This window comes from Schistocerca cancellata, chromosome 2 (genome assembly GCF_023864275.1).
Source record: "Schistocerca cancellata isolate TAMUIC-IGC-003103 chromosome 2, iqSchCanc2.1, whole genome shotgun sequence".
In the NCBI taxonomy this organism is placed as follows: domain Eukaryota; kingdom Metazoa; phylum Arthropoda; class Insecta; order Orthoptera; family Acrididae; genus Schistocerca; species Schistocerca cancellata.
Genome location: NC_064627.1, coordinates 341,619,744 through 341,643,899, shown reverse-complemented (window position 1 = coordinate 341,643,899; position 24,156 = coordinate 341,619,744). Strand labels below are relative to the sequence as shown.

The following is a 24,156-nucleotide window of genomic DNA, read 5'->3' as shown; positions in this document are numbered from 1 at the left end:
TTTGGAGAAATGAGGGAGGAGACTTGTAACTCATTAAAATTTGATTACTTTGTGTACAGTAATTGTTAAATATTTCAACGCAGCATAAAAACGTATTGTAATAAAAATATCTTGATAACGGTTATATGACATACAAATACCTTCTGTACCACTACTATATGTTCACCACATCACATATCGACATAGGTCCATCACAGTTGTATGATGTACGTCAATAGGTCTGCCATTTGCAAATGTTATGGTTATTGATGTACATCATACACTGTGACTAACTGTGTTAATATATGATATGGAGAACACATGACAGTGGTACAAAAGCGTTTGATCTAAATTTTCTTGCAAAGACAACTATTAACTTTGGCATGACTTTTGTGTGTTACTATGTTCAAGATGTTTTTGTTATAAAATGTTTTTATGTCAGATTGCAAATGAAACTTCCTACTGAAACTAGTTGTGAATAAAGCATTATTCACTAAAAGTGGGTTTTGGTGGTAACATGAATTTCTTCAAATTATGGCTAAAGATTTACTATGATTCCACCTTGTGTTACCAATAGCTAAAAAGCCAACAATCATATCTTGCTTATGTATTGAGATACAGGTGTGAATTATGAATCATGAACTTCTTATAGGCATGACATTGATTCATTTTCTGTCACCTCTTGGTAACACAGTTTCATAATTTAAGAATGAAAACACAAAATGGTGAATGTTTCACCTCTTTTTACATTGCTGGGAGGTGACTTATTAGCTTGCAAAAGCTAATGGTTACAATTCAGTGCTAGTAACATGTAGAAAACCACCAGATTAACTCGATAAGTATAATTTCATTTACAATGTAATGCTGGAATACTACCTACAAAACAAGTAATTGTAGACAGTAATAAAATAAAAATCTCTTTGAGAGTGGCTTTTGTGAACATTGAATTGTTATTCCCTTTCCCACTTCTGACATGTTGCTACTGCAAGAGTCACTCTGAATGTTTTGGATTGTTACAAATTTTAGGGATAGTCATCTTCTGTATTGTATTCTATATGGCATTCTGTTGGTATTAGACTTGTAGCTGCAAGGAAATCATTTCTGTGTGAAAGCCTTTTTTGCTGTTTTTCTATGATAAAATGCACCCAAAACTTTCATGAATTTTGATGCTACTTCACTTAATTCAACAACTGCTTAAATACATATGCCATTATCTCTCTATCTTCCCTTACCAGTTTCGTCCTAGCCCCCTGGACTAAACCACCTCTCATTCTCATTCTTGACCACCTACTTTCCACCTTTTATTAAAAATGAAACTCCTCCAGCTGTACTTAGGATTTCATATTTATTTGGCTACAAGTTTCGATGTTGCGTCAACACCGTCTGCAGGCCCGTACACTTTGATGATATCATTTGTGTGTGGCTGAGTGCTGGAAGTCCGTGGTGATACTAATACGTGCTCCACATGGATGGCGGGCAGTAACTGCATATGTTTGCATAATTCACAGTACCGAGGATCATGCTGCATGTTTAATTAAATTTCGATTTTTTCTTCCAGCATCAATACCTTGAAGATTCACATACCAGAACTGTATCTTTACTACCATTACTTTGTCATTTCTCGCTTTCAGGGTTTTAAATCATATGAATTGGCAGCATCAACATTTCATTACAGAAACATTACTCATAGTTTTTATTGAAAACATTGTCCCATTGAAAACCTCAAGAGTAACAGGAACTCACTAGCATGTACATTAGTGGTAGGCTTTATGGTGTTACAAAATTTTTTCTTGACGACAGGTGGTGCATGTTTGTTACACTTTGCCAATACCATGAGTTGTACAAGAGTGTGCATGAATTTAAATACCTAGGGGCACTTTTCACTGAGAACTCATCATGTGAAGCAGAGATCAATACCAGAATACAAGCAGGAAACCAATTTTACCACGGCCTAGCACAACTGCTTTGGTCCAGGTCTCTCTCCAGACAGTTCAAGATTCAACTATACAAAACCCTGATCTAGCCTGTTGTTCTATGTATATGGCTATGAGACATGGAGTATCTGGAAACAGGACTTCCATAAGCTCCTCATTTGTGAGCGAAAAGTGCTCCGGAAGATCTTTGATCCAGTTCTGGATGCAGACACAGGGGATTGGAGGATCAGATAAACCAAGATCTTGAGAAACTATAGCAGCAGCCCAACATAACAGGAACTGTCAAAGCCAAACGAATGCAGTGGGCCGACCATGTTGTCCGGATGGAAGACCACAGATGCCCTCAGAAGCTTCTGGATTTCACACCTACAGGAAAGAGACCCAAGAAGTGTTGGAGGGATGGCCTCCATGAATATTAAAACCAAGCATCAGTATATATGTATGGATGGTGGATAGCAGCAATGGACAAAATACAATGGAGGAGAAAACTTGTAGCAGTGTGCAGTCCACTGGGCCTGATTACGTAGTAGTAGAAGGAGAAGGAGAAAAGAAGAGAAACATAATATATCTCCTTCTGATCATTGTCTGGAAACACCAGAAATTAAAGCATTGTCTCATCTCTCCTTGAATTGTTTCCATATTGTCATGTGTTATTGATATCAATCGAGGAATTTTCTGTCAAAATCACCCACTGAGTTCATAATATAATGTTACATCAGTTGTGATGAAATGATATAGTTCTGTGCCCTGTTTCATGTTTTATCTTTTGAAATGTTTCTTCACCCTTTTCCTATTTCGGTGTCACTTTGTAAAACAATTCAGTAGTCAATTTTAAAATTTTCGTAGATCAGTTCTTCAAAGTATTTGCAATTTATTTACATGTTGAAAGGGCCCTGCTAATATCACTTTTAGAAGACATTACTCCCCTTTGTCATGTAAATATTCTGATTTATTACTGTCTGTATGTTTCCACCTTCCTCAGGTCTTACATTACTATGTATGTGCCTTAGTATTTTTGTGCTGTGATGGCACTTAAATTATTAATTATCCTAAAATACTATATTCCGAGTGTGATAGCTTCCGCCAACAACTTTTCTTTAACATTTTATCCTATGACACTCTTTTATATTATTACCTCTTCTCATAGACAATACAATTCTTCTTTCTTGATGTCCTTCATCACTTCTTAAGATACTCGACGTGCCCATGTTCACACATCACCTTCTTAATGGACTCGGTACATGCGCTGTAGAGTTCCTCTTCTGTTCCCTGCAACATGCGATGTGTCTAAAATGAGGCACATAGAAGAGCCCCACATGTATGTCTCTGTGTCACCAACAGTCATAACCTTACTCTCACTTTTAGTATAGGGTAGTAAGAGATATCAGAAAGAAGCCAGAATAGAAAAAGAGGGAGGGAACTGTTTCACAGAAACAAAAAGGAATTAGTGAAACAGTTAACGCAGTGCCTGGTGGATGTCACCCCACAATACCTGCTTAGAATTCAAGTGCACCGGATAGTGTAAATCATTTTACCATGTCTATATTCTATCAGTCAATTATTCTGTATGGTCCTTGATGCCGTGTATTATTATCATTTTGTTTACTTGTGGTTATATGGCAATAACTACTTTCTTTCCTCCATGTGTTTCTGTTTGGATATGTATTATCTTTAGTATTACTATTTACATTGTTGTGTCAGTGGGTGTACTTACCTATCTGCTTGTTCAGTGCATCTAGTTTTTCAAAAAAAGTTAACAGTTCATTAACGTTTGTCCATCACCAATATGAAATTTCCTTGCATACATAGTAAGGAAGTCGCCGAACTAATATTTTCATGAGATGGTTCTCATCCAATGGATTCTCAATATTTTGATTGGGTTAAATGGCCTACAGTGTACTACTTATACCCTCACACCCATGAACTATTATATACTTGAGATCCAACAGTTATAACATTAGCTCTTTGTGTTTTCTTTTGGACCAATACCTTCTTTTAAGCTTTCCGTAAAGTCCTTACATGACTTAAAATCTTTGAAATTGACTGTTCCCTATTCAGCTGCATCTTTAATCAAATAACTAAGTATGAAATCAACTGTCTTATGGTCTTCTCATGTTTTAGGCAAATATCTCAAAAATACACATAAAAAGTAAGTAGGATGTGCTTCCCCCATCTGGCTTAAACTTCAGAAATTGTTTTGACAGAGTCATTCCTGTCCCTAGTTATAGTTCTTTCAACCATTTGTCTGGACTATATTTACTAGCTACATTAGTTTTTCTCTTTAAGTCTTGTATCTTTTCTAATCCTCTCCATAACCTCTGTAATTCCTGCTGATTACTAGCAGATTTGCCTGTAGAATTGGGTGTAGTATTAGAGGAATCAACCTCCACCCTTACTTTTTGTCCTACGAATTGCTACCATTCCTCCAAACTAGGTAGTCTAGTATATGGACTCAAAATTTCTTTAAATGCCCTGCCTTATTTTCATGTATCAACTCTTTCCTTAGTATCTGGGATTTCTTTATTGATTATTTTTAAATCATTTTAATTTCGTTAAGATGATTGTCTACTTCCTTACCTTTGAAATCACATTCCGCATTTATTTCAGTTTGTAAATCCTTAGGCAAATTGTTTATGACATTTTCAAAAGTAGTAATCCTAGTACCTTGTGTTTTAATCACATTTATTGTTACATCTAGTTTATTACTTACTGTTTCCCCGCCTTTTGCCTTGAGCAGCTCGCCGAATTTTGCATCTAGATCTGTCATATCGACACCCTTTGCTTCAGTTGCCATTTTATGGATTGTAACTGGCGAAGACTACTAGCAAAATCACAATCCTGAAAACATTGCTACTTAACGATTGGCACTGAATTCTAGCTCTAGACGGAATTCGTCACTTCTTAACAATGCTCACTACAAACAATCCAAAACCAAACAGAGATCAGCTGTAGAGGACTGACGCTTATCTGCACGCGCACACACACACACACACACACACACACACACACACACACACACACCGATCGTGCATTTACATTGTGTTGGCTGGACACACAATGCTGAGGTTGCAGTTTTGCAATTGGCCTCGGGCTGGGGATTGTGCTGGGTGGGCTAAACAGATGGAGAAAGAGTGGAAAGCAGGAGTAGGGCTTGAGGACAGGTAGCTAGTGGCCCAGAGGGAGGCAACAGGTGTGCAATATGGGAATGCAGGATGGGCAGCAGGTGCATGGGCTAGGCACGTGATGCGTGGGTGTTGGAGCCAGTGAGATGTGGCACACAATGAAGACGATGTGGAGGCGGGGGTTGGAGGGAGGTGGAGGGCTCTTGGGCAGAGGGTGTGGGGACAGTGGGCTGGTGGATGTTGATGCCAGGAGGATTACTGGAGAGATGGATGTGTTGCAAAGATAACTTCCATCTACATACTTCAGAAAAACTGGTGTTGGAGGGAATCAGATGAACTCAAGCATGTTATGCTCAGTGGTGTGTTGTGTCAGTGCATGGTCAACTTTGTTCTTGGTCACAGTTTGGTGGTGGCCATTCTTTCTGATGGACAACTGGTTGGTGGTAATGCCTATATAAAATGCGGTGTAGTGATTGCAGCACAGTTGGTGTATGACATGGCTGTTGTCACTGGTAGTCCTGTCTCTGAAGATGGGATAGAATGAGCCTGCAGCAGGGCTGGAGTAGCATGTGTTGTCTAGGTGGGTTGGGCAGGTCTTGCACCTGGATAGGCCTCTTGTGACAAGGAGAGGGGGAAGGGGGACATAGGGATGGTCCAGGATGTTGTGAAGTTGGATAGGCAACAGAATACCACTTTAGGGGAGGATTGGAAGGATATTGGGTTGGATGACCATTATTTCCAGGTATGATGACAGATAATCAAAGACATAGTGAAGGATATTCCTTCTAACCCCTCTTAAACTGGTATTCCATTGCCCATCCAACCTACATAACATCCTGGTCCATCCTTATGTCATTCCCACTCCCCACCTCTTGCAATCAGTGTCCTAGCCTTGTGGAAGATCCAGGTGCAAGACATGTGTGATACACCCACCCAGCACATCCTACTCCAGTCCTGTCACAGGGTGACCCATGAGAGGCGTGACCACTAGTGAAAGCAGCCATATCATGTACCAGCTGGGCTGCAATCACTGTACTGCATTTTGTCAGGGCATGACCACCAGTGAGCTGTTCATCAGAATGAATGGCCACTACCAAACTGTGGCCAAGAACAAATGATGTCCAGTGGCACAGCATGCTGCTGAGCACAAATTGCTAGGGTTCAATAGCTCCTTCATAACCAATGCCACTTGGATCCTTCCTCTGAACAAGGTTTTCTGAAATACACGGATAGGAGTTACCCTTTCAACATGTCCTTCAAACCCGTAATTCTCCCGGCCTCAAACTCCACCAACCCTCTGTTCCCAGATCCTCTGCCGAACAGTTTTCCCTCACTCTGTCTTGTCACCACCTCCAATCCATATCTCCACATCATCATCATATGCATGTTTCACGTTCCTAACTCATGCACCTCCATCTGTATCTCCCATATTCCTATCTAGCACACCTGCTGCCTCTCTCTGAGCTGTTAACTGCTCATTCCCAACTCCTCCTCCTGATACTCACCTCTTTCTTCCTCTACTCGCCCCACCTGACTCAACGTCCACCCCCACCCCGCCCCCACCCCTGCCCCCACTCCCATCCCCATCCACAACCCCCTCCACACCCCTAGTTCACCTGCGTAACTGCACCCCTGGCACTGTTTGTCTATCCAGCACAATATAGGTGCACAGATTTTGTGTGTGTGTGTGTGTGTGTGTGTGTGTGTGTGTGTGTGTTTACTCTAGCTAGTCAAAGTAGTTCTTCCAATAGCCAGCATTGTTTTAATTCTCTTTTGTGTGTAACTTTTGATGACTCAATGCTTCTGATATTTGGTGGTCGGTACACTACTTTACTCATAGATATTTATATATACAGTATTCCCTTCTTTTGCAACAAGTGCTTAAATATACTACTCATAGATATTTATATACATTCTAGCAGCAATGAAATCCCAGTTGTTTTGTAGTCTTTCCGGTGTAATATCAGCTTAAAATATGTTAATTTTATGTTAATTCCGTTTTCTTAGCATTTTTGTCATTTAAAGCTGCAAGGCAAAGGTATATTCTCTTACAGATATTTTTTACCTTGTGTAATTTGTCAGTAATAACTGAATATGAACGTAACTTGTCTCTGTAAGCTATATAAACGTGCAATCTTTGAAATATTTGTATGAGGTAAAATATGTAATCTGTAAAAATCTTGTATGCTTGGTGCTCTGCAGCTTGTATGTATTTGTTAAAAGACATCAGGCTGTACATCGTGACCAATATGTAAAAACATTTGCCAGATTGCTATTTTGGCATATAGCCTATCATCTGTGGCATCTGGGACAGGTTTTGTGGTGTTACATCCATCTTGCACAGTGTTTTGTTTGTGACAGTTAACATCTGTTTTATCTCTTTGTATATTCTACCCTTATGTACTATTTGTCCAAATGCAGGATTCAGTGTATATAATAGTGCATGTCAGAGATGTATTTAGATATGATCTTAGAGGTAACAAGAGACCTGTAATACAAGACTCTTCGTCCTGACCACCAGTTCCATGTTTTCATCTCATGACAGTAATGTCCAGTATGACCAAGAAGTATGGCCATTAAAGTGTTTGGCATCCATAACATGTACATTCAACAACCTGTGCACCACAAAGGTAAGACAGCTAATGGACTCTGTCATCACTGTCATGACGACATGGGTTTCTGTGTTTTCTAGATCCACATCAGTTTAAATATCATTAAGATTTCGTACGTTACACAATTTTCATTTGGTACAGATGTACACATTATGTAAATAACTTTATATTTCTGCTGTAATGTATATAAAATGTTCTTATGTTATAGACATAATATGGACGCATTTATTTGCTTGTACCCTGTATTAGATGTCACTGATGATGGGCTGTATGCCCAAATACCAGTCTTGCAGCTAAATATTTTTACATGCAGCTTATGGTGTTTGTGTATAAAATGACAAGCTAAATTAAAACTCCATCCATGAGATAAGCAACTGGCCTGCCTCAGAAATGTTAATATTTATTTGTAAAACATAGTAGTATTGTTTGTTGCTGTCTGGGATAGATAAAATATTGGTTGTTTCTGTTAGGTACAGATACAATTTATCATTTTAGTTTACTTATCTGATCCACTCTGATGATGAATTTGTCTTTATTTGTGTGCTGCACAAACATTAGCTTAGTTTAGGGAAATCATTTCCCTCTTCTTCTTCTTATTGCTTTCTCTCTCTCTCTCTCTCTCTCTCTCTCTCTCTCTCTCACACACACACACACACACACACACACACACACACACACACAAACACTACTGAATGTGAGAGAGAATTCATTTCTTCTTCCTAATCTTCTCATTCTTTATTTCCTCCTCTTTTTGGAAATATGGATCCTTCTCCTGAGAGTATTCCCATTGTGAGAAAACTTTTGCAATGTATACATACAGTTGTAAACCTCAGTGTTTCATAAGATGTTTTTATTTTATTAATTATTAGGAATTCGACAGCGACTATGGTTCATATTTCAAACAAGTGCTAACCAGTATGGAGCCACAGAAACTTTTGCATCAAACGAGTAAGCTGATATGTTGAGTCCTACTAACCTTTGGTTGCAGGCTGTCGCTATATCTCAGTGGCATTGTTGCTTGCTTGCTATTTGTACTTATTGCATTTTATGTTTGAAAATTTAGGTGGCAGTTCTATGTTGGGCAACACATGGTCATTGGTACCATCTTTTGTGTTTTCTATGGGTAGAATTACCTTAGTAACAGAAGCCTAGGGACAGTCATTTCTTCACATATTGAAGCAGTTAATTTTCAGCTTATTTTGCTGGTAAACATTGCACTCAGTAGTTAGTTAGGTTTGATAGTAAAGAAGAATTTGTATTGAGTTGAAAATTTGGAAATATTTGATTCTTGTTTTTGTGAAATAAGTGTCATCAGGCAATCTGGTTCTTCAAACTTTAACAACTGATTTACATGAAGTCATTCAAGGGAATCCTAAAAAAAAAGTTATTGACTCTTGCAAAAAAAAAAAAAAAAACTATTGTCATACCCTTGCAACAGCTTCAACAGAATACAGATACTCAGTTATTTCTTAGGTAGTTCTTCGGTACTAGATAAATGAAATTGGAATATTTATTAATTCATCCATGGCGAGTAGTCTTGTGAACAATTGATTTGGAGATATAGTAATGTTTTTGAGACAATGCTCTTTTCATCCTATGAAATCATAATATTTTGACATATAACAATAACAGAAATTCCTGGACATAAAATACATAAATAAGGGAAAGGCAACCACATGAATATAAATGATTGGTGCTTGGCACACAGAATCATATAATTGAAAAAAGTTGACACTAGCTTTGAGCTCTTGATCTTTTTTCTAGTAAGAGTGGATATAATCATACACACAGCCAAACTGTGAGGCCTAGTGCTGTATATTCATTATCGAAAATAGTTGCCTAGGTAGATGGAGGTGGGTAGTAGGGTGGAGAAGGATGCACTAGGCAAGCAGGGGTTAGCAAGATAGTGTGAGGCAGGTCTTTCACCAGATGACTCAGTGGCTGCACAGCAAGACAGAAGGATTTCTGAGGGTAGAGTGTATGAGGGATAGTGTGTGTGTGTGGGGGGGGGGGGGGGTGGAGAGAGAGGAAAGGAGAGGAAGGTGGTGGTGAAGAGGGAGACAAGGAGGGGGAGAGTAAGGGAGAAGGGTGGAAAAAATGGGGGAGAGAGATAGAACATGATTTGGATTGGGAAGGAGTGGCGTGGTCAGAAGGGAAAAAGTAATTTGAGAACATGAGAAAGAAGCTAGGGGAGGTTTAGGCCAAGGGGATTTGTGTGTGTGTGTGTGTGTGTGTGTGTGTGTGTGTGATATGCTGGAGAGGGAATTCCCACCTGTGGAGTTCAGAGAAACTTATGCTGGAAAGGAGTATCCAGTATTGAAGCAGCTATTGAAGACATAGTGTTGTGGTGTGCAGCATGTTTGGCAACTAGATGATCAAGTTTTTTGTTTGCCACAGTTTGGTGATGGTCATACATGTGAGTGGACAGTTGGTTACTTCGTCGTGCCCATATAGAATACTGTACAGTAATAGCAGCATAGCTGATATGTAATAGAGCTGTTTACATATATGGCCTGGCCTTTTATTGGGTAGGAGGTGCCTGTGACTGGTGTGGGAGGTTGCTGATGTGAGGAAAGAGATGGATTCAGGTGTCAGTTTTTGGGGTGGACCTAAGGCCTTGTGGAGGTGCTGAAGGTCTTGTTAAACGTCCAAGATGGGACAATAGTCTTGAGATTTGCTTCCAGAGGAGTTGGAAAGTTGATGAGACCCTCAGCCACATCATAACTATGATTAGTGACCACTGTGGTGGAGCCTCTGTCTGTCCGAAGGATGATAAGGTCTCGATTGGTTTTCTAGTTATGGATAGCTTTGTGTTCCATAGTGGTGATGATGGACTCACTGGAGAGGAGCTTAAGAAGGGAAAGCGAAGCCAGATTAGTGAGGAATTCATGACGGATAACCAGTGGATGACTGGGTGGAATGGGAGGAGTATCATCATTGGAGGGAGGTTGGAACGTCTTTAAACAGGATACTATGTGGGTTTTTGGTTGGATGTTGTCAGTAGGATGTGTAGCAAAGTAATTCAGGGGTGGGGTAAAGGAAAGCATGGTTAAATTTAGGTTGTTGGCTAAAGGTGAAGCCTTTAAATAATACTGGTTGTGTGGGTCAGAGTTTGGCAGGAAGGTGGACAACAGTGGTACAAGATGGGTATTTAAGAGTAGTCTGTTTCATGGAGGGTGGGGGAAGTTTTTACGGATAGGGAGCCAGAGTAAGCCAGTAAGACATGGTGGGAACTATGAGGGCTTGACAGGGGTGGGAAGGTGGTTGATTCAGAGTGATATGCTTTTTCTGCGTTATAGGTAATTGCATTTGGGCATAGAACAGGTGTAGCAGGGAGAGCTTCCTCAGATGGTGCCAGGAAAGCTTTTCCAACTGTTGAAGGGTAAGAATTTCCATTGCAGTAATAAAATTAAGGAAGTTGGGGTCAAAGAGTAAAATGATTTTGCGAAAGGAGCGGAGGCCAACAAGTATCATTGGAGCTTGGATTGTATGATTATGAAGGACAAGTTTGGTGAGTGTGGAACTGTTGGAACCGGAAGATGTTTAGGTTCTTGCAGTAGGATGGGTGACAGCCCAATAAGCCAATTTTAATGGTAAGCCCATTAGGTGGGATACCATGTGCCAGATAAGGCAAAGGAGAGTTTTTGATATTGGTGGAGGTAGAATAAGCAGGGACTCATGGTTGGATAGTTGGTAGACAAATGGAGCTGCAGGAAATTTGTAAAAAAAAAAAAAAAAAAAATAATACGATAAAAAAATAAGAAGGTAAAAACTTATGGTTGAAGTGTTTAACAGAAATAGTTGGTAATTACTGCAAAGAGAGCTATCTAGGAAGTTGTAAGGAATATCATGAAATGTTTTACACAATCAGGAGGTAGTAGCAGTGTTCCTAAATAGATCAGCTCAGTCGCAAATTGTTACACAGGGCTGTGAAAAACCAAGCACGATTGACAATGCAGTGATAAATAAACACACGAGTCGATAGAGGAGAATAGTGTGCAAACAGCACTGGAATTAAATGTTAAACAGGGGAGAGGGGTGTCACTGTGAGAACAGCACGGCAGTATTTAGAGTGGTTGACTTTTACCACAACGTGTTTTCAAATTGTGCAACAGACGGTGGCTGGTATGTTTTTTGAAGACAGGTGCCACAGAGGAGGCATGTTAAAGAATAAAGAATGGACAAATGTGTTGTAGATTAATGAAGAATGATAGTAACAAAAGTAAAGGGATATGGCATGGAAGAGAGCTGAATTGACAGTGTATAACAATAATGGAAATTACTGGATAGAAAAATGTGTAAAATAAGGGAAAGGCAACTGCTTACTTGTGGAGGATTGTTGCGTGGCAAACAGAAACACATAACAGAAAACAATTAACAATTGATTTTGAGCTCTTACTCTTTTTCTAGTAAGGAAGCACGCACTCTTACACACATCCACTCAGGCACTCAAACGTACATGCTTGCAGTAGCAGCAAGACTAGGAATTCAATATCAGTTATTAAAACTATTTGCTTGGATAGATGGAGGTAGGGAGGGGGTAATAAAGGATGCACAAGGGAGCTGGGCAGTGTGGGGCAGGTCTTTTGCCAAATGACTCAGCAGCTGCACAGCAAGACAGAAGTAGTTCTGATGGTAGAGTGTATGAGACAGAGAGAGTTGGAAGGGTGGAGAGGGGAGGAGAGGTAAGGAAGGTGGTGGTGAAGAGAGAGACAGGGAGGTAGAAGAGTAAGGGAGAAGGGTTGGGCAAAGAGGGAGAGGGGTGGGGGAGGTAGAGAAAATGCAGTACATGATCTGGATGGGGAAGGAATGGTGTGTGCAAAAGAGAGAAGGGGAAAGGTAAGATGATGTAGTGAGACACAAGTTAACAGAGATTTTGAGCAGGAGGATTGTGAGACTACAGGATATGCTGGAGAGACAATTCTCACCTGCGTATTCAGAGACATTTGTGTCGGCCTGTGTAGTGAAGCAGCTGTTGAATTCGTTAGTGTTGAGATGTGCAGCATGATTGGTGACTGGCTGATTGAGTGTTGTTTGCCACAGTTTGGTGGTGGCCATTCACGCTATTAGACAGTTGGTTACTTGTCGTGCCCACATTGAATGCTGTACAGTAATTGCAGTATAGATAATATATAACATGGCCCTCTCCCCCATTCTGTTAACGAAGTGTGCAATTTACAGAATGAATTCTCACTCTGCAGCAGAGTGTGCTCTGATCTGAAACTTTGTGGCAGATTAAAACAGTATGCCAGATTGGGATTCGAAACTGAGACCTTCACCTTTTGCGGTGCAAGTGTTCTGCCAACTGGGCTGTCCAAGCATGTCTCACAACCTGCCCTCACAGCTTTATTTCCGCCGTACCTCATCTCCTACCATCCAAACTTCACAGAAGTTCTCCTCCACAGCATTCCTTTCTTTCAGGAGCACTAGCCCAACAACATACGCAGAACAACTTCTATGGAGCTTGGGAGGGAGGTAATAGATACTGTTGGAAGTGAAACTGTAAGAATGAGTCATGAGTCGTGCTTCGACTATTGTCCTGGTCTGGGACAACATTTTAATCTAACAGGGAGTTTCAGAGTGTGTAATTTATTTTAACACTTATTCTTATTGTTTCAAAAAGGAATGAACTGTTTGAAGTTGCATGATCTGGAAATGGCATTTTTCATTTTCTAAACTCGCAGAGCTAAGCCTCAAAATCTGAATAAATGATGCAGTGGTACTCTTTCGATTCGTAACTTATAATTTCAGATGCTGGCTCAGCCATTCTGATTTAGTTTTTCCACATGTACCTGCAATCCCAAAGGTGGTTGCAGGTGTAGTTCTTTCAGTATTACCAGTCATATGAGTTACTAATATTTACCTAACTGTCTCACTGCTGGCTAAGTTTACCTAATTTTCTTATTAGCATTATTTCTTTATACATTCAGGGCACTTTAGCAGTTAAGATGATAATGAAAGGTATAACAGTTTATTTTCAGCAAAATATGATTTCCAGTGACTGGCAACCAAGAACATTTCGTATTGGGTTCTGTTTTCAATAACGTGTGCCCATCCATATACCAAGTTGACTTCTGTTGGCTAAAACTGAGAACTTTTCTGACAATGTTTTATCCCAGAGAACTCTCTTTAAAAAACAAAGCACGGTTTTTTCTTTCTGTTTTCTAAGAGACTCTCATTTGTTTCACATGAATGGTATCAGATATCTTTCAAAACACTGCAGGCTATTTCTATACCCAGTTGAGCTGTGTTTTTCCTTCGTAACTGTCTCATGTATTGTGATATGTTAAACCCTGACAAGAGAAAAGAATAGCCTAGTTAATGGTCTGTAGTTTCACTTTCTCTTGTCTGATTGGTTTCCTGTTTGCTTCTCATTGTGTATTCTTGATGTCAGGTAGAGTTTGGTTTGTTTATTGTGTCTCGTTTTACTCATTCATGGCTCTCATCCAAATTTTCTGAATCCACTCATAAGTTTCATACTGTTTTCAGTTCATTTAACTTTAATCGACATTCAATCTCATCCTTTTATTAATGGGCTTCTCCTTAAATTTTACTGAGACTGAAAAAAATGGTTTTTAATGGTAAAAATGCATCTAACATTTCCATTATCTTTTATTGCATTTTATACTACTTGTGTTTATATCATCTCTCTTCATTATTCTTTTTATTCTTTAAAGTTTTGTTACCATTGGTGCAGATTTTTCCTCCTCCTTCTCCATTTCTCATTTTCATTGTCCTAGTTTGGGATATACATCAAGGACTTCTATTTTTGTCTGTCTCCCCAGCACTCCTCTCCTTCTTTAAGTATATCTTCTGCTTTTCCTCCCCTCCTCACTATGGACTCCCCACCTTATCTGCTATCTCTTTCTCAGTCTTCCTCATGGCTGTTTCCAGTTAACCTGTCAGAAAATATTTTTTGTCACTTTTTCCTCTTCTGTTCTCATCATATGTTCATATCATTAACCTATAAAAACATATACACGTACTTAAAACAGGGTGTCTACGACCCGGGACAACCGGGAGATCCGGGAAAAACCCGGGATTTTTTTCATGCGGGAGAAAACCGGGAAAAACCTGGGATATTTTTAGAATTCCGGGAATTTTTCATTGTTTTAGTTTTCAGTTAAATTTTTGCAATTTTGACTAGTAAGAACCGACACACTAACAAAGGATATTACTGTATCCCGCTACTGCAGAATAATACTTCAACAATAAAACATAAACGAGAGAAAAAAACGAAAATAACTTAAATTGCAAAGGAAATGCACCATATACAACGACGACACAAGTGCTCATGCAAGCGTCTGCCGATTGAAAATTTGTCAAAGGCTTTAGGAAGACTATGCAGTGCTTCATAACAACAAATTGCCTCCAATGAGCGTGAAGTCGCAACTGTTTACATTCGATTTGTTTTAGCAGTTAACGCACGGGCTCATGCGCATACGCAGTAGAGTCACGTTTGAGTAGTAGATTCTCCCGCTTCTGTCAACTGGAATGAGGGTGTTGGCTGTGCAAGCAGTCGCAGCAAGCAGCTAGATACTTCTGGGAAAAGGGGGCGCCTAATTCATATTCTTCAGAGGAAAAAAACTTGTTTCACAAAGCACCTAGCATCCAGCGCACATTTGCCTATCAATTAGTCATATGATTTTGAAACGCTTCTCTGTTGGTATTTGAACACATTTTAAGTTGATTTCTGAATGAATCATAAGCTGACTTTTGAATGCATGCATAGTGTACGTGATGTCTCTGTCAGGAGAATCCTCGTCGCATCTAGAAATAAACTTTCCACAGACAAAAGGGGACGGGGCTATACGAGCTAAGTGGAGTAAAGCCGAATGGATGAATGGCAATCGCTGTCTGATTATGTGTGGGAATGATAATTACTAGCGAAATCCATAGATTCATACTATCAGAATGGAAATAAACAACTGACAGGAATAACAAGGTGAGAAAGATTATGTATTATCTTCTCGGTGTGTCCAAGAAAATGAAGTTTTGACAGAAGATGTTTGGCCAGATCGCTACACTAGTAAGGACCAGTAGTACAGTCCCCGGCTACGAGCCACTTAAGTTCTATTATGGAAGTAACGCAGAAAACGTGTTGTACGAACACGTAACAACGCCTAACTGGAGAATAATTGCGGGAGAACTAAACCAGTGATTCTGGCAGGGTTAGTGAAGTTAATCGGCGAACAAATTTTGACAGTGGCAGCGATAGCTACAGAATTGGTGATGACAGGATTGTTTGTTAGAACGAGGACGGAGAAGAAACGAGGACATCACACAAATTATGGAAGAATAAGACGATTCCAAATTTATATAAAAATTTCGTAATACTAGTTTTCGATGTCATGCTAGAGAAGCTGGTGCATATGAATGAAACGTGAAACTATTTCCTAACATAAAGCTTTTTGCTTGTAGTAGGCCTAATAGGCATTTGATATTGATACTTATTGGATTATATTCTGTCATGTTATAAAAATGACCATTTGTGCCAAAACAGCCTCGTTTATTTGGTGTGTTATACAATTGCTGCCGTATTAGAAAGGCCTATTTTCTTTTATCTAGCAGACAGTGACAAAATAGACGTAATCAGATCGAGAAACAACACCAGTCTTGGGTATTATTTGTATTAACAGCTTTTTCAGTATTAGATAACTACATTTCGATTTACCGTGTAGCAAAACGTTTGACAAACTTTGATGAGGTAAAAGATTCTTTCACAGAAAGGAAAACACGTCATGTAAAGCTGTAGCAAGATTAGAAAGAAAAAAATGCTAGGAGCTAAGGTTTGAAGAAATGTGTAATTTCTTGCTTATCTCTTGTCAGTACTGGTTTTATATATCCTATAATTAATTTTATGACACACAAAACAGCAAGTTGCTAACTAATGGGCAATGAAGAGTTCAGATTTTCCGAAGAGTTCTTGTTCTCTTGATTACAAATAATCCCATCCGCTATTAATTCCGAAAGAGAGGCAGGCTGCCAAACCGGCCGACTGGGAGCAGGAGAGGCACCACAGGACATTTCAATTTCCACTCTCCTGAATATAGTTTGGACGTGCAGTAGAAAAATGCTTTATGAAGAGGCATGGAACTGAACTTGGGCATACTTAAGACCAAATAATATGTCTTACATTTCCTCGAATACATACGTTTTATGTTTCAGACTTTTCAGAAAGATGTGCGCTACAAGATGAACATATTTTGAAAATTCAATTTTTTTTAGTATTGACCCGGTTCGCAAATGTCGTAGATCCGGGGCTGATGCGCAGAGCAATCTGAGCTATAGTGGGTAGTCTCCACGTGACCCGTGTTTACGTTCAGTGATTTTGCTGTTTCCCCTTCGTTTACTCTCACGTCAAATGAAAACAAAACGGATATCCGTGGCCGGGAGCTATCAAGTGAATTAAAACACATTCACATAATTACTAAAGGCTGAAATATGTCATTAGTTTCAGATTTTATTTTATTCCCACCTTTCTGACAGTCAAGCATTAATCGCCTTGCGGAACAATGAAGTTATTTTTGTCTGTTTGCTAAAGAAATTTGACTTTTGCTAATCTTTTCCGCAGAGGCAGTCAATGTATCTGAAACGAAATGTTTAATTCCACGGTACTGGGTAGTTTCAACTGTTCGCTGCATTTCAAGTGCACGTTTTCATTTTCTAGCACGTATGGCATTATGCCATAATAAAGAACCAAACATGATATAATACAGTACTGGTGCTCCAAGAAAATTTACATCCTGAAAACCACACTTAAAAGCTTAATATCAGGTCGGGGACTACGGTACTTCATTGGGAATCTGGACATACGAGTGTGCCTTTCAGTATGCACTTCAAATGTGCACATTTTAATATGGTTCACGAAATTCCGATGCTCTTGCAGTATCATCTTTCATTGATGATCTTTTACACGTATGTACATACGAGCTTCCTACGTCGTGATATCTACCCAAGCGCGGTGTCGCCTGTTACCTGAGCTTTGTGACAACTGCTGAAACAAACCTATTTGTAACAGGTCGCGGGAAAATATTACGATTGGTGGTTTGAAAAGCGTTACTTTCAAAGTAAATATCCTTTTACGTAAGTTGAACTACGTACAAGAATGGACCGTGAATTTATTAAATCACAAAGCGTTTGACTCTCATTTAAAAATCAGGTGTCTGATGATGAGCCATTTAGAAGCATTTCGAACCCTCGAACCCTCAAGATCAGACATTTATGTCATTATTAAAAATTTTGCAGGCATATTTGTATGATATCTCTTAAAGTGTAACACGCGCAAAAAAAGATCAACAGTATATGCGAAAGCTCAGCTTCTCTTGCAGCTTGAGACCAATATTTTATGTGAAAGCTTTTCTTTTCTTGTAACAACACTATGTCTATTAATTTAAACTATTAACTTTCCCTGTTTGGCACACTACTTAACACAGATGTTGATAATGACTGACTACATCACGTGTCCTATGCTCTGAATATCCTCTGTCATCGGCTGGCGAGATCACATGACATGAGTTACGAACGGCTTACAAAAGCGCATCGAAATCTCGGTTTCAATGGTTCGGAAAGTAACATGCGGTGTTTGGTGGATTTTCTAATGTATGTTTTCGTAATACGAAAATACGCAGCGTACATGTTGCTACACATCAAAGATATTTCCAAAACGTGTCTTTTTCTCTGAGTTTCGTTTTCTAAAGTGCCAGGAAATTGTACGCCCATGTACAAAACCATAACCATTGAAAGGAGTGATAGGGGAAAATATACTGTCATCCGGGAGAAAGTGTGTTTTTAACCAGGAAATCCGGGAAAAATCCGGGAATTTTTTTTCCTTGTCCACGTAGACACCCTGTAAAATCATTGAAAACTACAATATATTACATTAAAGACAAGCATTTTCTAAACTCAGACATTGCAGGATGAAAGGGAGTACATTGAAATAAGTATTTCTTGTTCCAGAATGTGTTAAACGCAGGATTTGAAATCTTAGATTACATAATTTAGGAATGAAGGTAACTGCTTGTATAATTGCTGAGTTGTCAACAACTTGATAGTTTTCATAGTTTCCAATGGTTTGTTTTATTATCTTTGGTTAAGTTTGTGTATAAGTAAATAGAGAGATTGTTGCAGTTTTCAGTTAAAGTTTCAAAGATGATTTGAGTTCAGTATGCTTTCTCATTATCAGTTCACTGTGGATGCCCATCCATCTCTTGATCTAGTGGACTTCATCTTGACCACTTCAGTTTTCATTAATTCTGGTTGCTGCAGTTATATGCAGTGTTAAGGTTTTTTTTATTACATTGCTTAAAATTAATTTAGAATTGTTTTCCATTCATTTGATATACTGCTGAATGTATGATTCTCTACATTAACATGGGATGCAGCAAGTCCTTTAGTTTCTTATGCTAGTAACTCTTGATACTGTTTTTAATAATAATAATAATAATAATAATACACTGGACTCGCATTCAGGAGGACGACGGTTCAATCCTGCGTCCGGCCATCCTGATTTAGGTTTTCCATGATTTCCCTAAATCACTCCAGGCAAATGCCGGGATGGTTCCTCTGAAAGGGCACGGCCAACTTCCTTCCCCATCCTTCCCTAATCCGATGAGACCGATGACCACGCTGTCTGGTCTCCTTCCCCAACCAACCAACCAACCAATAATAATAATAATAATAATAATAATAATAATAATAATAATAACAACAATATGCAAGTCTTGTAATTGGATGCCACTTTAGTGATTTACGTGTTTCTGACCTATCCCTGTTATCCAACTGGGGAATTGTTTCTGGTGACTCCTTACCTGATTGAAAGGGTGAAGGTTATTTTAAAATGCACTCTGAAATATCCAAAGTCTGACTGGAATTTAATCCCATGACATCTCAGTTTCCAGGAATGTACTTTACACCCAGACCACTGGGCCCGACTCTGTCTTGAAATCTGCCATTCTTTTGCTGTATGATATGACACTCATTTACATGATTATGTTTCATAATTCTGCTTGAAGGTGCAGCAATAAAAGACAAAAAGTGCGACAGCTCAATTAATAAGAGCTTCTAGTCTGAGATGTATAACTTCTGTTTTCTAATTCTTTTAATATGCAACTTCTCTTTGTTGGATACGGCACCTAATTATGAACAAGTAAAAATTCATATCAGTAAATTTGAGAAAATACACAGTTCAGAGATTTTAGCCTGTGTGAAGAGATCTTGTAGAATGGCTGTACTACAGTGTCCATAAATGTGCTGGACATACCTAATATAACTATAAAAGTGCACACATAAACTAGGTTCCCACTCAGTTTACTCAGATAAGTAGTGGTTTTAAGTAAAATAATTTGATAAGCCATAGTTGAATGACTTTGACACTTTATTAAAGGATTATGAATAATAGAAATATTTTGGGATGCTTCTTATTAGCATTATAGGGTGTTGATGGGAAAGAAAATTCTATGCAAGACTAGAGTATTGGTGTTGTAATAAGGTCAGCCACGTCCATGTTGATGCCAAGATGGCTCCTTTATTCGTTGCATGACCCTTCAATATTTTCTTGCCAAATCAGGTTGAGTTCTCTGTCTCTAATAATTTAAAACACTAATATAAAAAGGTAAACAATGAATTTAACAAGAAAATGTGAGTTTTATGTGTGTGAGAGTGATTTATTTTGGAAACTTCCAGGGAAAGAAAGCCAACTAATATGTGTTTCATGTTAGTTTGTTGTTGACAGTTATTAAGTTTGCACAGTGACTTGGAAGCTGAATTTGTAAAGTGAGTGCAAATTCAGTTTTAGCTCCAGATGAGCTCTATGTCATGACGTTTATGCATGCGTTTTGTGTTGTTTCTTAATACACATGCACACTTATCTCATTGAGCACCAGCTTCTAGAGAACTTTTTCATGCATGCTTTTTGCAGGAAAATGTTCTCACAGATGGAGAGGGATCAGGGGAGGAATGTGAGGTGACAGATGAATGTGCTATGCTTCTTAACACGAAGGATGCTTCTCTTCATAAGCATATTAGATCACAAGATAAAAGCACTGGTAAGTTCATCTCATTCATATCCATGTGTGCAGTGCATTCGGTGTTGGTGTTGGTTATGGTGTTTCTCCCTCCTCTGATGTAAATAATAGCAGTTCTCTTTTTATTATTAGTCTTGTTTTATGATTTGTTGTTGGGTTAAGGTGTAAAATATGTGTAGCTGTGAAAAATGTAACCTGTCTTTCGTTAACGGAATGCGGGTAAGACGATATGAAAGATCAAGTTTTTGAGGGATAAAATTATACTGAAGTGTGTTAAATATTTTCTGTGCCATTTCTCTTTCATACGACTAGTTATAGGCATTTGATTTCATTCCTCGATGTGATGTGTTTTGCTAATAGGCATGAAAGCTCTTTGTTTCTGCAACTAATTGTGTTGCATATTGGTGGTGGTAGATTTAGTTGCACAGTAAGTAGAGATTTGTATTCATTGTGAGTAAAGAAAATGAACAGTGGAAGGGTTAAAGGTAGAGCTCTTTGCAGATATGAATTATCTTGTGTAGTCAAATGGAACTGTTATTCATTAAGTGAATTATGTATTAGCAAACTTTTAAAATACCCTGGAGACTTATAAGGTTATTTCTAGTGTTTCAGAATCATCTGAGACAGATGCTTTAAATCGTTTGATGGAAATGTCAGTCAAGGCTGGATGTATTTTCAGTATATGGATACTTTAGAAAACCTTCACCAGGCACTAGTGTTTGATGTTCCTCACATTGCTAAGTGATGATAGTTTACACATGTTCACACACAACCAGACATACATCCAAACTGACCACTGTGGCATCAGGCTTTACATATGCTGGCTGATTAACTGTTCTAGGAGAGACTTATGCAAATATTTTAAAGTTGTAATCTTTTAGTCTGCATCTTCAAATTGTTACAGTGTTTGAATACATTTGTCATCTGCTGTAAGTGTAAACCATAAAGCACAGAGAAATGTATGTTGCAGGTTGAGGGTGAGACTAGATGAGAAGTGCTAATAGTTATGATACATAGCTAAACCATGAAACTGAAAGGGAAGAAAATATTAGTGGTGAAGTAAATAATCCCAGATATATTTATAAAAAAACTTTTTAAATTATTCTCCCCTATACCAATTATGTTCACCATGTAAACAAATACCTGACTTTGAAAAGTCTCATAAATTGATTTAATTAGTTTTCTGTGTGAGTAAATAATACCAAACAGCATGGAAATTAATATATTAAATTGAAGGTTGCTATTGAGCAGTTTAATGTTCCACACTTCTGTAATCTGTAAGGACACATTAGTAATGTCTTCATGATTGTGAATTAGGGGAGCAGTGAGGCATTTGTAATCATTCGTCATTTTGAAACCTTTGTCATTTGTTGTTTGCTATTTTATCTACATCTACATAGATAGTCCGCAAGCCATCGCACGTTGCTTGGCGGAGGGTACCCTGTACCATTTCTAGTCATTTCCTTTCCTGTTCCACTCGCAAATAGAGCAAGGGGAAAACTATTGCCTAAATGCCTCTGTATGAGCCCTAATTTCTTGTATCTTACCTTCATGGCCCTTATTTTTTACGTTCAGTGTATGTTGGCAGCAGTAGAATTGTTCAGCAGTCAGCTTCAAATGCCAGTGCTCTAAATGTTCTCAACAGTGTTTCTCGAAAAGAATGTCACCTTCCCTCCGGGGATTCCCATTTCAGTTCCTAAAGCATCTTCGTAACAGGTATGTGTTGCTCAAACCTGCTGGTAATAAATCTAGTAGCCCGCTTCTGAATTGCTTTGATGTCTTTCTTCGATCCGATCTCGTACAGATCCCAAACACTCTAACAGTACTCAAGAATAGGTTGCACCAGCATGCTGTATGCGGTCTTCTTTACAGGTGAACCACTTTTTCATATAATTCTCCCAATAAACCTAGGTCGACCATTCACCTTCCCTACCACAGTTCTCACATGCTCGTTCCACCATATATCGCTTTGCAGTGTTACGCCCAGATATTTAAACGACTTGACTGTATCCAAACATTACAGGTTTGTTCTTCTTACTCATCCGCATTAACTTACATTTTTCACATTGAGGGCTAACTGCCATTCATCACATCAACTGGAAATTTTGTCTAAGTTGTCTTGTATCTTCCTACAGTCACTCAACTTCAACACCTTACAATACACTGTGGCATCATCAGCAAACAACCGCAGATTGCTGGCCACTCTATCCACCAAATCATTTATGTATATAGAGAACAGCAGCGATCCTATCACACTTCCCTGGGGCACTCTTGATGATACCCTTGTCTTTGGTGAACACTGGGACTAAGTTAGATGCTAACAACTGCTTATCTGCTCTATCTAACAGAAACTTTCTCCTAGCCTTCTTGACTAATTTATTAACTTTCATTATAATAGTTGCTATAACATCATCATGATCGCTAATTTCTGTTTCTATACCAACATTGTCGATGAGGTCTGATCTATTGGTAGCTACAAGGTCTAAGATACTTCCATTGCTTGTGGGCTGCCGAGCTAGCTGCTCAAGACAATTGTCAGAAATCATGTTCAAAAGTACTTCGTGTGACTGTCCGCCTGTACCCAGCTTTTTCATTGTGTGAATTCACATACTAGAGAGTCTCTTTTGTTTAGAAATGTTTACTCCAACTTTGGAACAATCTGAATTTTTCAATTTTTAGTCTTTAATCTGTGACCCACCACTCTTTGTGTTTATTCCTCTTGATAGCTTACAGAAAAGGTCTGTCTGCTGCTAATAAAATGATTTTAACAGAAAGTTTTCATATTACATGGCTACATCAGATGGATGCTAGCAGCATTTAAGGTGGAAAGCAATATAGAACAAATGCTCTGCAGTCACTGCTCATAGTTGACACCTTCTACTTTAGGGATGCTATATATATAATTTTTCATTTCATATGTTTTAAATAATATGATTTTCTTTTTGATTAATAGTCCAGAATTGTCTTCAAACCACATCTAGATTTGTTCAAGACACTATAAAAGGTTGGCCGAACACTTTCATAAAGAGATTTATTAACTTGTAACATTTCCTGGAAATTTGTTACTGTAAGATACAAATACTGAATAACTAAGTAGATATATTTTTTGCACTATTTGAAACAAAACAAGGAAGAAGCATGTAAAATATTTATTTCATCTAAATTAGATGGAAATCTTTATAACAGAGGAATTAGTGCATTCATATTGACACTTAGGTATCTTCTTTCTTTCATTAGCCACTCAAGGAAGCTGTCAAGAGAACACGTTTGGTAAGTTGTAGAACTTTGGTAACACTCTGTTTGTCCCAAAAATTATAGCACATTTAGTATTTTGGGTTATTTATGAACATGGCAGCATGGATTTTTTTTTTTAATTATAAGGTTACGGTATTCAGTCTAAGGCAATATTTTGTTTAGCATTTCTGCCCTTTATGTACTAGTATTTTCAGATCTAAATCATAACCATAAATTCTCCTGTTTTGCA

General features: G+C 38.5%; 1 protein-coding gene across 1 annotated transcript in view; it reads left to right on the top strand.

Moving 5' to 3' along the window:
* Positions 1-24,156, top strand: part of LOC126161731 (transmembrane protein KIAA1109) — a 493,460-nt gene that overhangs the window by 250,676 nt on the left and 218,628 nt on the right. Inside the window, exon 45 of the mRNA XM_049917765.1 lies at positions 20,567-20,693. Coding sequence (XP_049773722.1) covers positions 20,567-20,693 — 127 coding nt within the window. The remainder of the gene's footprint in view (positions 1-20,566; positions 20,694-24,156) is intronic.